We start from the raw sequence: 12,825 nt of genomic DNA, 5'->3' as shown, positions 1-12,825 counted from the left end.
GAATGGCGGAGCAGGCTCAAGGGGCTAGATGGCCTACTCCTGTTCCTAATTCTTATGTTCTTATGTTCCTTTGACTTTTTTTTCTCTCTCTATTAATCCAGCATTTCTTTTCCTCTCTCTTTTCCCGTACCTAATTTAACTCTAATTCGCCCTATTCGTTTCTCTTTTGTACCTGTTTCTTTGGTTATCCTTGCATCTCATTGGTTAAAGAAATAGACTGTTGGCCCCGTTGTTACCAAGGTGCCAGGCACCGTGTTGTCAGCTTGTACTTCAACAATTTGTTTCCCAAAAACCTTTTGTGCTGAAGAGTAAGGGAAATGGTTTAACTAACTGGGCACATACGAGCATATTCTGAGCCAGCCTCTCAATATCCATTAGAAAAATTATGAATACTTTCTAGAAATCTATTCTTTGCAAACTTGATGATTTGTTAAATATATGCATGGTTTTCCCAGTAGCCCAGAACTATTGTACTGATAATGTTGTATGGGCATCCTACCTTAAAAATTTGTTTTCCCATTTACAGACAGACCACCCTTGCAGTCTACATTATTTCATTTATTGGAATGCTCGTTTTCACCTTCACATTAAATCTTGGTTACCTCCAAGTAGTCTTTGTCACAGCAGGAGCCTTGGGGTAAGAGACCATTCTATCCGAACAAAATGTACTAGGGAATGTTCTTAACAATATGTGGTATATCTCTTTAAAAACTTCAGAGAACTAAGAATGTCGTTGGATCTGCTGTAACATTGAAAATATTAGTTGTCAGTAATGCTATTTATTGAAGTGATGTTTTGAATCCATTTTGGATCAACTTATTGTTATATGGTCAAGTGTAAATTTTACAGCTGGTTTAACTTTAAATCTTTTAAGATCCAATATTTGATCATTTGGAAATCTGCCAAACAATTTTGGTGGCTCTTTCCTCCTTGCCAACTTTCTTCCCATCTCTATTGGGTGCTGACTCTTTACTAGGGTACAGTTTCACCAGTACCTTGATTGTGTAAGCATTGATGCTGAGTGTCATCTGGGTATTCTCCTTCAGGGGCATCACATTTGAGTCCTACCTGTCCTAACCTGTTGCCCACACATGTACATTTTCTGCAAAGGTCACTGGATAGCAATCAGAATTGGGAACTCTGGTCTTCCTTCTATTCACACCTTCCCAGCCACAGGAGTAAGGTGCTTCCTGTTGCCCTTACCTCTGCATTGGCTAAGATTAGCAAACTGAATAAACTCGCTGAGACATCAGGGGAGTCTGGTGCCTCTGACTTGATATTACTTTGTCACTAATATTATTTGTATTGAGTGAGCAAATACTGGTAATTAGGTGACTTATGCAGGTTAATTTTTTTAATGTTGCAAGTTCAAGTTGGTAACTTATTTTTCAAAGAACCAAATATGTCTTGGGAACAGAATGATTTAACTACAGAACTGCTAATTCAGAGTCCCAGTAATTGCAGTCTCAGCACTGACAGCAACTCTGTTACTCTGCAAGGCTTCATACTCAAGAGTGACTGCAAAAGTCAATTTATAAGGCTCTTAATTAGAATCCTGGAATAATATAATAGAACTTGGGACCATAATTAGAACCTTTTGTAACTTTTTAATCATGACGTTTATTAATAAATAAAAAATGTTTGTTATCGTACTACCCTTAGAAATTTTGTGTAATAGTTTCCATTGTGTCACACTGATTTAAATTTACAGTGTAACTGGCTAAAGTTCTGCTATGAGCTGTCATTTTAATAATTGCTGCCTCTGCAAGAGCAGTCACAATGAGTCCCAACCCTTAGTTGAAATAACATCTTGGTTTGCGTAAAACATGGGGTAGCCATGTTTTTTTTAATGCTGCATGTAGAGTGAAAGAATATAAACATTCCAGGAATATTATTATCTGCTTAATAGCAATTTAGTTTCATATATACAAATTAATCAGCCAGCCAATAAAATGCATTCAATTAAATCTCCTATTTTTTACGGGAATGAGCTTGCCCCTTGAACCCTCCATTGAGATGTAATGGAATCTTTATCAAGTTTATTTGTGACAATGTATCCGCTTTTTATTGTTCTTTAATACCTGTTAGGGACATAATGTTTTTTAAAATGTTTGTAGGTGGCCCAGTGGTGTACTAACATGTTGCGCCACAGAGTAATGGACATGGGTTCACCGCGCGATTCCTTGTATGGTGAGTTCTTGATCTCAACCAGTTAGTCTAGGGGAGAGACTTCCCCAGAGCAAGGGAGGGAAGTCAACCGCACACCTCCGAACAGCTGGTTCAAGAGCACTATTAACAAAGCTTGGGAAGAGGTGGTCATCCCACTTTTAGTTAGGGATAATCTATGCCTGGAAGGTTGAGAAAATAATTTCCAGAGCTGAGTGGAGTAATTAGATTCCTACCCCAGCTTTGACCTGTCGAGAAGGTTTGACCTTCTCATTCAGAGGTGAGCATACCAAATATAATGAATTGTGTCCACAGCGCACACTTATTGAGAGCTGCCTACACTGGAGCAGTTACCCTTACAGCTGTCTGTAAGTGTTTATTAGCTACTGCTCCAGGACCCCACAATAAGTAAGAAATGTAAATGTTCCTGTTACAATGGTTAATGTTGTTTTATTAACCTGTTGAAAAATTGTTCCTTTCCATTTCTGCAATGTAAAAATACAAATTATAATGGTTACACAGTACTTGTCTTTGCTGCAAGTCTCAGTTCACTTATCAAGTAACATTCTGGATTTCTCAATTTTATAAGATGTGGTTTAATTGTTATATCTCTGTTCCCTCTACTATGGGATGCAGTAATGTACTTTATTTTTCTCTTTCGATTGCTAAGTCGCTAAATTTACTAATTTTACTGACTATTCAATGAACTGTAGACTGACTAGACTTGTTTTGCACTCACTTTACTGTACTCTAGTTTTCTAATTGACATGTCAAAAATACCATATAATATACAGTATAATTAGTTGCCTGCACTGTTGAATTATGAACTGACTATCAGTTTTCCAACCTTTTCCTTCATGTGGTGCTCCATTTGTAGTGGTGAACAGGAGCTGAATAATCTCACAGTTTGGTCTTCGTGACTATATACCGCACAAGTGAAAAAGATGATTTGCTGGAAGCTCGCACTTCAGTACGTGCCCAAAAATTGGAGGGGTCAGGCATCACTCTTGATTTCTTTTATTTTTTTTTTAAACCACTTTGTTTTTATCAGTTCAACTGTCCTAAACTATCCTGTGCTCCCTGTAGTGCAATGTCAGAATCTGTAGGTACACAGTATGCTTCATATGTGTGCAATAGCTGGCATATTTGCAGTTGTTTTAAAAAAAAATAAAAATAAAAAACAATCTGGAACCTTTTCTGATAGAACTTGGAACTCTTGTAGAGAAGGCTGGTAAAACTACTGCGCTACTGTTACTGAGAGGACTTGAAGAGCTGAGCTTCATAGAGGACAGGTGTACCTGCAAGTGGTTGGGACTGTAAAAATGAATACCTGCCTTTAGCTGTATCATCAAAATAATAGATCAGAGAGGTTAGATAATGTAGATTTGTGTTCAGAAACTTCATTACAGCAGTGAGTCAAATCCATGTTATCCTTTCAGTGATTTAACATGCGCCTTACCAAGAAATTAAATTCTTAGTGACAGTGTGGCCCCTGCTAATGTGTTCAGCTTTTTGCAGGACTTTCCACAGAGCAGCAGTGATGTTTCACAGTTTGTAATTGTATGGATTATACTTCTGTAGCATGTGGTATTCCTTTGTTAATCCCTGCTAAGGATTAATATTTGTATGTATTCTGACAGGTGTAGATTAGCCAGAATAAATTGCTCTGACTCAAAACATGAATGGGGAAAGTAGCCCCTCGACTGACTGAGCAAAATAGGGATGTAATCCAGAAAATGTTGATTGTATAACCAATATGTTAGCGATGATGCAATACAATTCTTCTGTCCTCCACACCCCTTCTCCAATACCATTCTTATTCCTCCTTCTCTGACTCTGGTGAGCTGCGGTTTTGGATTAAATCCAGCCCAGGCTGATAAATGGAAGTTCCTTTTCTTGCAATTTTGGCCAGGGATTTCAATTTCTGATGGCTGCTTACCCATATCGTTGACCTAATTGGGAACAAATGGGAAAATCTAATGGTGTATGGTTGGGGAGGAATGATTAGTACATATCAGTGTCTACTTAATATGTTTTCCAATTAAATACCAGGTTTTAATTTGGCTGTCTGTTTCACTGCAGTTCTGTGGATTTTGTTTTTAAGTGCAGTGTTGAAAGACAGGTTTGTAATTTTGGGATTTAATTAATTAGGAAAAATATGACTCGTTTTTATCTCTTGTGCTATGCACTGGAAAGGTACAGTACATATTCAATCTAGAGAAATCATATTAGTACAGGGCTTAACTGCAATAAATTCTTATGCACACATAGGTCCAAAGAGAGGTAGTTTATTTGTATGTGCAGGACAAATTGTAGTTCATACTGTTTTGGGCTGCTTTTTTCTAATTTGAACTAAATGGTGCAAGTATACTTTAAGATGCATAAATAGATTATGTTCCCATTAAAGAATTGGTTTCTAAGGGCTGATGTGCAAAGATTTTAGTCTACAAGTTTTTGTGGGCCCAAGTTTTTAAATCAAAATAGACAACGTGTACATTTACGATTCCACTAACTAAATTGATCTGGCAATCTATACTGTGTACATATGGAGTCCTTGGGTGAAACTGTAAAACCTGGGAAAGTAACTCAATATTTCAATGTCAGATCCATCGTTTCAGCTAAAAAAAATTAATTTCCTTTTTACTAAAAGAAAAAACCATTACATCTGCTAAATATTGAAATTAAATTATACATGTCCATGACTATTAGATTATTGTAAGTATTCATGAATCCTTTTAAAACAGTTGGAAGTGTTTTTGTATATCAATAAAATGTTTCATATTTACTCAACATTTGACAGCTGATATTAAAACTGGGCAATTTGAAAATTCAGAGTCGTCAAAGGATTCAAAAATGGTTTGACACTTGGTTATTTGCTGCATCTCCTGTGCAAAATGACTAAATACACTTTTATGTTTTCAGTTTTTTCATGACCGGTTATCTTCCATTGGGCTTTGAGTTTGGTGTAGAAATAACCTATCCAGAACCCGAGGGGACATCATCTGGACTTCTCAATGCATCTGCACAGGTAAAAGATGGGAGAGGGGGCATAAAAGTTAGTTGTATATCTTAACAAAATAACTACTTTTTACAATTGGTAAATAAGCTAATGAACAATATAATCAGTCATGCTTTCTAGCCATTCTGAATTCATTTAATACTGAATGCTGTGATTTGTGACTGGCACTTGAAGTAATTCATACTTTTATTAAATAACAGAAAATGTCAGATCTGCAACACTGAGTATAAAAATGAGATCGATTAATATGTTGTACTAAATGATGTAGGCCCATAATTTGCTGTAGCAGGACAGCTAATGACATCCACCATTATTTAGACTTGTCCGTGCCCATTTAATCATGGCGATATTTTGTGCTGCAAGTTGCTGAAAGTGAGATGGAAATGTTGCAGCAAGGGAAATCGGGTATTTGGGACCTGAGTGAACGGGGAAAGCAACTGTGTATCTCCTTAACCAATCAGATTGAGGGATTGTGAAATTAACAGTGTAAGGACTAAGAAGGATGTGTAAATTAGAGTGGGGGAATTCAATGCCAAATCAGGTACAGAAAGAGAAATAAAGAGAGGCAAAGAAAGATTAGATTGAGAGGAAAAAAAGACAAAGGAATGTTATTTTGTTTTTAATCATTTTACATTTTTACGATATCGCACAATTAAAACCTGAAGTAATGAAACTCCACACGTAATAGTTAATTTTCAGTGCCAGAGAGGTTTATTGGCAGTAATCATCACTTACTACCTTGTTAAAACAGCAAAATATGCGCAAACCTTGAATAGCTCCAAAACAAGCTCTTTGCGCCACTTCAGACCAACTCTAACTTTCTGTGGCGAATTTAGTTTGTATCTACCGCGCAAGTACAGCAACCTCACGCCATTCAATGCATTCCAATGGTGAGCCAAACAACAAGATGCCGTTTTCACAAAGCTTTTGGCAGAGCAGCACATCTTGGACAGTAACTATTGGATTTTCACATATTGGCCCTTGCCTGCAGTTGCTGTGGCATTTACGCATAAATAATGGCAAGCGCCATTATTTTGACAGCAAATTATTGACCATAATGTTCCTGTCCTTGTAAAATAGTGTAGCGTCTCCCTCTTGAAAGCAGACACATCTGCAGACTTTCCTTTCACCCTATTTCCATCACACCTTTCTAAAATGCTGCGCCTGTCTTATATTTATTTTGGACCAAGTTCTCCCAACTTCTGATTTGTGCCTCCAACCTAGTTGGGGCTGTTCTTCACAACAGCCCCCATCTGAGGTATAAAATTCAGGCTTCCTGTCTGAAACTCCCTTCTGTTGTGCCTGCTGCTCTAACTGCTGATGGCTTCTCCTTTCTGCCTCATCACTGCTTCTGTGTGGACACCTGAATGGTGGTATCCTCTCTCCTACCCTGCTGGGAAACATCATTATAAATGTACTAAATACTTTGAATAGTTGAAACAGAGTTCCCACCTCTGTGCTACAAAATGCTCTTCTAAAGCTTTGGAGGTGGGGTGGGAAAGTCTCCTTTTAACCAACCCAATACATCATTTCCAAACTCTCCTATCTTCCTGGGCTCCAGGATGCCTCCCAATCATTCACACCCATTGAATCCTCTACCCCATACTTTTCACAGTATAAGTCCACCTGTGCCTTGCACCCACATCTTGTGATTTTCTCCACATCCAATTGCTCCATTCCATTTCCAGTAGTCTTGCACCCACGCACCTCCTCCACTGCTCAGACCTGGCACACCATTTCTAGTGTCCCTAAATACTGCATTCCCCCTCCCTGTACACTCTCACCTAACAACACACACGGTTGATGCTATTCTAATACTTCCACACCCAAAGAAAACCCGCAATGATATGGAAGATCAATAAAAATGACAGTGGAGATATGGCATTTTGAATGCAGAAGACTTGGGACTAATGAGTATCATGAGCAGCTTTTGTCATCTTTCCTAAGGCTAGAATACGGGCCTGGAATTTGCGGTCAGCAGCGACATGAAGACGTTTGCTGCTGGCCCTGAAGTACGCTTCGCACAAGGATCTTGCGATCCCTGTATTGAGAACTTTGGGTTTTCCGACTTTCAGTTCAGATCAAAGAACTGTATAGAATCATAGAAATTTATAGCACCAGAGGGAGGTCATTCGGCCCATCATGTCTACTGACCGAAAAAGAGCTATCCAGCCTAACTCCATTTTCCAGCTCTTGGGCTGTAGCCTTGTAGATTACAACACTTAGTGTATATTCAAGTGCTTTTAAATGCAATATGGGTTTCTGTCGTGGGGATACTCTTCAACAGGCTGTCTGAGCAACCAATCAAAATGCCGAATTTTCACAGACAGCGAACAAGGAAGTGAGTAAGCTCTTAAAATTCAAACTTATAAAAATAGTTAGAACAAAACAATGATTGGCGCTCTCACATGGGGAAAAGGCAAACCTGAAATACAGATGGACAAACTTTAAAAAAAACAATTTTTTAAATGTCTTAAAAATGTAAATTTTTATTAAAATGGACAAATTTCATATTGCACAGAATTAAAATTAGTTATCCAGGCCCTTAACATTTCTTTAGCAGTAATAATGCTGTAAAACCCCCAGTTACACCTAATCCCTGTGGGGAATTTAACAGCGTACTTATTGTGGAAAAGCCGAAGTTTTGTCAGTTTCAATGATTTTGCTGATTGTACAGAGGGGTGGGGGGAAGGGAATAGTGCAGCCTGTTTCGGAGATGTTAATGACTGACTGCAACTTGACGATTTCTGCATGTGCCAAATCTCAGTTGCGGTCAGTTTCAAAGGCGGTATGACGGCGAACGCAAATTCCAGGGCAGTGTGTGTGTGGCTGCTGATAGAGACTTCTGGTGTGCAAACCATTAAGTGTGACTTCATAAAATGTTCACACGCATACAATCTTAGAAACAGAATAGACTGTTGAGACTCGTGCGCCAAGAAATTGGAACAACCCAAGGCACTCTGGCCTCATTCACACAGTACCGAGGAACTGCAGACACCTCATCATCATAGGCAGTCCTTTGGAATCGAGGAAGATTTGCTTCCACTCTTAACATGAATTCTTAGGTGGCTGCACAGTCCAATACGAGAACCACAATCTCTGTCACAGGTGGGACAGATAGTTGTTGAGGGAAGGGGTGGGTGGGACTGGTTTGCCGCCACTCTTTCCGCTGCCTGCGCTTGTTTTCTGCATGCTCTTGGTGACGAGACTCGAGGTGCTCAGTGCCCTCCTGGATGCACTTCCTCCACTTAGGGGGCGGTCTTTGGCCAGGGACTCCCAGGTGTCAGTGGGAATGTTGCACTTTATCAGGGAGGCTTTGAGGTGCCCTTGAAACGTTTCCGCTGCCCATCTTTGGCTCGCTCGTTTGCCGTGAAGGAGTTCCAAGTAGAGCGCTTGCTTTGGGAGTCTCTTCTCTGGCATGCGAACTATGTGGCCTGCCCAGCAGAGCTGATTAAGTGTGATCAGTGCTTCAATGCCTGCTCTTGTTGATGGGAGGCTCCAGAGATAAGGGAAGTGGTCCACGTTGCCCAGAGCCGCACCGTGGATCTTGATGACTGGGGGGCGGTGCTGTGCGGCAAGGACAGGCTGGTGGAGGACCTTTGTCTTACTGATGTTTAGCATAAGGTCAGTAAATACGTTGACACTGTCCTGGAGTTCAGCCTCTGTGCGCAGACCCAGGCGTTGTCCGTATACTGTAGCTCGACGACAGAGATTGGGGTAGTCTTGGACCTGGCCTGGAGACGGCTACTAGGTATCTGGCAGCTTGCCAGCGGAGAGGATTTCAATTTTGGGCAGCGACCCTCGAGCAGGTCCTGGGATAAGGGGGAAAATGATTGGGCGAGAGAGAGGGACTGAACGAGGCCATCAACAGTCTTTGGCACTGCAGTGGATTCGAGAAGAGCACCCTTGCCCTTCCAGCTCCACATTCAGGTAAGTGATAGCACTCTCGTCTCAGAGTCAGAAGGTTGTGGGTTCAAAGTCCAGAGACTTGAACGCATAATCTAGGCTGGCACTGCCAGTGTACTACTGTGGGAAGTCCTCAGAGTCCTGGCCAATATTTATCCCTCAACCAACATCACTAAAACAGAATATCTGGTCATTATCTCTCTGCTGTTTATGGAATCTTGCTGTGTGCAAATTGGCTGCTGCATTTCCTACATTAATTAGTGACTGCACTTCAGCAAAAATAAAAAGTACTTTAGCTCTTTGGGATGTCCTAAGACCATGAAAAGTGCAATATAAATGCTTTCATTTTTGGTGACGGTCTCCAGTGGTCCCTGTAAGTGCCATTGGTGTTAGGCCGTATGTACTCCGTTTTCCTGATTGCAGCCAGTCGTATTCAACGCAGCTCCGTTTTGCAATGGGTGCCTCAAACATGTGTTAGACTATTTTGCATATGCAAATGCCTAACCCGCGACATCTCTCTATCTGCCTTTAGGCAGGCAGCACACTTATGGCACATAATGAACCCGCGTGCCCCACTTGTCACATTGGATGTTTAGGCGCCTATTTTGCATATGAAATCAGGCGTGGCGCCATTGAATTTCTAGGCTACAGTGTATAGCTTACTGTTTTATTTTATCAGTCCATGTTGAAGTATAAATCATGTTTTATATGCCTAGTTTTAAAAGTGAAACTGGTTAAATTAATTGGGCAAGCTTTTTTAAAGGGATTAATAGTATATTTTGTGGTTTGTTTGAAGTGTAGTTATGACTAATAAATTGTCAGTTGAGGATTTAGCATGATATGCTTTAATTTCTGCCCCTTTCAGGGTTCTTGATCCTGGTTGCTATACAGCATAACCTGCTGTAATTGCACATGGTTATTGCTTGAGAGAATTGAATTTAGCTATGATGTAGTCGAATGACCTGCCGATACTAGTACACAAATAATAGCCACTTTATTTGAGGTATTGGTATGTAATTGTGGAACTGTACGCAAATGCGTTCACTCCTTCAAGAGAAAGAGAGTATTTTAATGTTGGACAGTTAATATATTGAGTTTTTATGTATTGCAGCTATTTGGAATTGTGTTCACGTTGGCCCAAGGAAGGTTGAAAGCAAATTATGGCACACTTGTAGGAAATCTCTTTCTTTGTTCTTGGATCTTTGTGGGAATCATTCTTACAGGTAATTAGCTGCTTTTACAATTTTGAAAGTTATTGTGTAATATATTGCTGTCTGAGGGAAACAGCACCTTAATCTGCTAAATTTATAAAACATAATGTGGAACAAGAAACAGACCGTTTTGGCCCATCAAGGCCTTTCCCTCCACAGATCTTGTACATTCTTCCCTATTCAGGACTCCACTCAGCCCTGTCAATCTTACGAAGGAGGCAGCCAACGACTGATAAAACTCCATGAAGATAAAGCTTTGAAATTTTACCCAGACCCACTCCTGGTCTTTTGATCTTTTGCTCTTCTATACCTCCCCATCCCCTCCACCTGACGGGTAATGAGGCAAAACCTCTGGATTAATCCGACCGTACAATGTGTGCTACTCAATGCTGACTGGTTTCACTTATGGTTCCAACAATGTAGTAACCATAATGTTCTACAGTGAATTCAATCATCTGTCTCCGTTGTTATGCTTAGAACCTTCGCAATGGTTCTTTAAATATTTGTCCGGCTCTCTTTTTTAAAAAAAAAGTTAATTGCCATTGCATTAACTGCTTTTGCTGGGAATCTACACATGGAGAAGGGAGAGAAAGATACTTTCCTTCAATCTCGTAGTCAGCTTAGAGGGTTGCTAATTTCCTTTTATTTTTGTGATCAGTCCAAATTAAGCAGTATCTACAGTTCTCTTCGCAACTTAGGACCCCAAGTCTCTCAATTATCTTTGTTTCTCTGTGAACTTCCTCCAGTGCATCAGTGTCCATTTTGAAGGTAGGATGCTCAAAATCATCTACAATGTTCCAAATGTGACCTCATCAGTGAGTTACACTGGGTTAAAATAACCTATTTCAATTTAATCATTTGAGATGTTTTCTGGTATTTTGATAACTATGGTAATAACTTTGTGATGACTGGATCTTTTCGGTGAAGAGTCAGTCTTCCACCCAAATTCCTTTCCATCATTCATAATGTCCTTCCACATTCACTTTAAACTCCCCATGATTTCTTGGAATGTTTTCAATCTCTTGTGGATTACTTATCTGACTACTTGCCTTGGTATTCTCAACAAAATTTAAAATCATTTGAAGTATCCTACTTCCACATCATTCATAATTAGCATAGCAGGGGAGTCGCAACAGACTACTGCAGAACTTCTAGCGGTTACTGCCTTTCAGATTCGTCCTTTTTTCTCGTTGATCTTCTGCACCCACTCCTATTCTTCAGCCAGTTTTATCAAATGTCTTCTGAAGATCCAAGTAAACTTTGTTCACTGGACGTTCCTTTTCTGTTACTTTTAATTGCAACCACAAATAATTTCATCTTATTTATGGGGCATAACCTATTGCTTCTGAAATCATATTGATTGCTCTTTAGTGCCCCATAAAATATTCACCGTGCTTAGTTCCCATGTAATCACCATATGGAGCTCTTGGAGGGGTAGGTATCTTAGTCTTAATCTTTGATGATTCTAGGGTGCATCATTTAATTCCTTCAATCTTTTCAGATCGCATGATTTTTTTTTCTCATGTTCACATTTACTTCAGATTTTTGAAACAGTTTGATTGGACCTGGAATATGTCCAGTATTTTGTTATTGAAGACTGCCATGAAATGTTACCTTTAATACTAATGTAATTCATTGACCTGTCTACCCAACCTTTCCCTTAAACAACCTATCTGCTTATTTCTTGCAATGCTGAGAGGTTACTTTGAATTCTTCTTTCTTCTATCTTCAATCTTCCTTTCCATTCTCTTGAAGTACAGTTCCTATTCCATTTGTTTCTTCCTTCCCTTTAAAATAATTGCTCCTTTGCCTTAGATTGTTTTAGATCTCCTTGTTTATTACTAAAATCTCAGGATTCCAGTTTTTCTCCTCGGAATATACTTTCTACAGCTTTCATTTTGTTTTAACTTTCCCCATTACTCTCTAGTCCAAGTTTGCTACTTATCCATCATTTATTTTTTCCAAAGCATTAATTAGAATATTGAATTTCCCTATTTAGTGGCCACTATAAAACAAGTATTTCACCCCTTTCTAGATTATTAGTCATTTCTGATGGATTACTGAATGCTGCATCTATTATTATAGATCCACTGTAGTTCTGCTTTCCATGTTCAGAAATAACAACTTACTGCCTCTGAAATTATTCACCCCTTCCTTTTCGGTTAACCTTGGTTTGTCCACTTTGCTCCAGGGAACCTGACTCTTCCATATTTACAATTTTATTTACCCAGACATCTTGACATCCTTGGATCACTTTCAGCTGACAGATATTTCCCAATTATTATTTTGCTCCTATTAATTTCTAGCCATATTGGTTTTGACAATCCATTGTTGTTGCACCCATTCTATGTTGGCTGTTTTATTACTAACACTAGTCTTCTACCTAGTTTTATCATTCTGAAACATTCTATTATTGTGACTTCATCTCTCGCCTATCCTTTGCTTACAGCTGTGTTTTATGTGATATCAATATTTTTGTTAGTTGCATATGTAACCTCCTAATTACAATCTTTTTTTGTTAAT

The 12,825-nt window shown here is 39.3% G+C and overlaps 1 protein-coding gene across 1 annotated transcript in view; it reads left to right on the top strand.

Moving 5' to 3' along the window:
• flvcr1 (FLVCR choline and heme transporter 1) overlaps positions 1-12,825 on the top strand; it is a 45,944-nt gene that overhangs the window by 21,524 nt on the left and 11,595 nt on the right. The window contains exons 6-8 of the mRNA XM_070889488.1: positions 527-637; positions 5,089-5,194; positions 10,203-10,314. Coding sequence (XP_070745589.1) covers positions 527-637; positions 5,089-5,194; positions 10,203-10,314 — 329 coding nt within the window. The remainder of the gene's footprint in view (positions 1-526; positions 638-5,088; positions 5,195-10,202; positions 10,315-12,825) is intronic.

This window comes from Pristiophorus japonicus, chromosome 9, assembly GCF_044704955.1.
Source record: "Pristiophorus japonicus isolate sPriJap1 chromosome 9, sPriJap1.hap1, whole genome shotgun sequence".
Taxonomy (NCBI): Eukaryota; Metazoa; Chordata; class Chondrichthyes; family Pristiophoridae; genus Pristiophorus; species Pristiophorus japonicus.
Note: the sequence above shows the minus strand (reverse complement) of the source record. Positions and strands in the feature narration are given on the sequence as shown.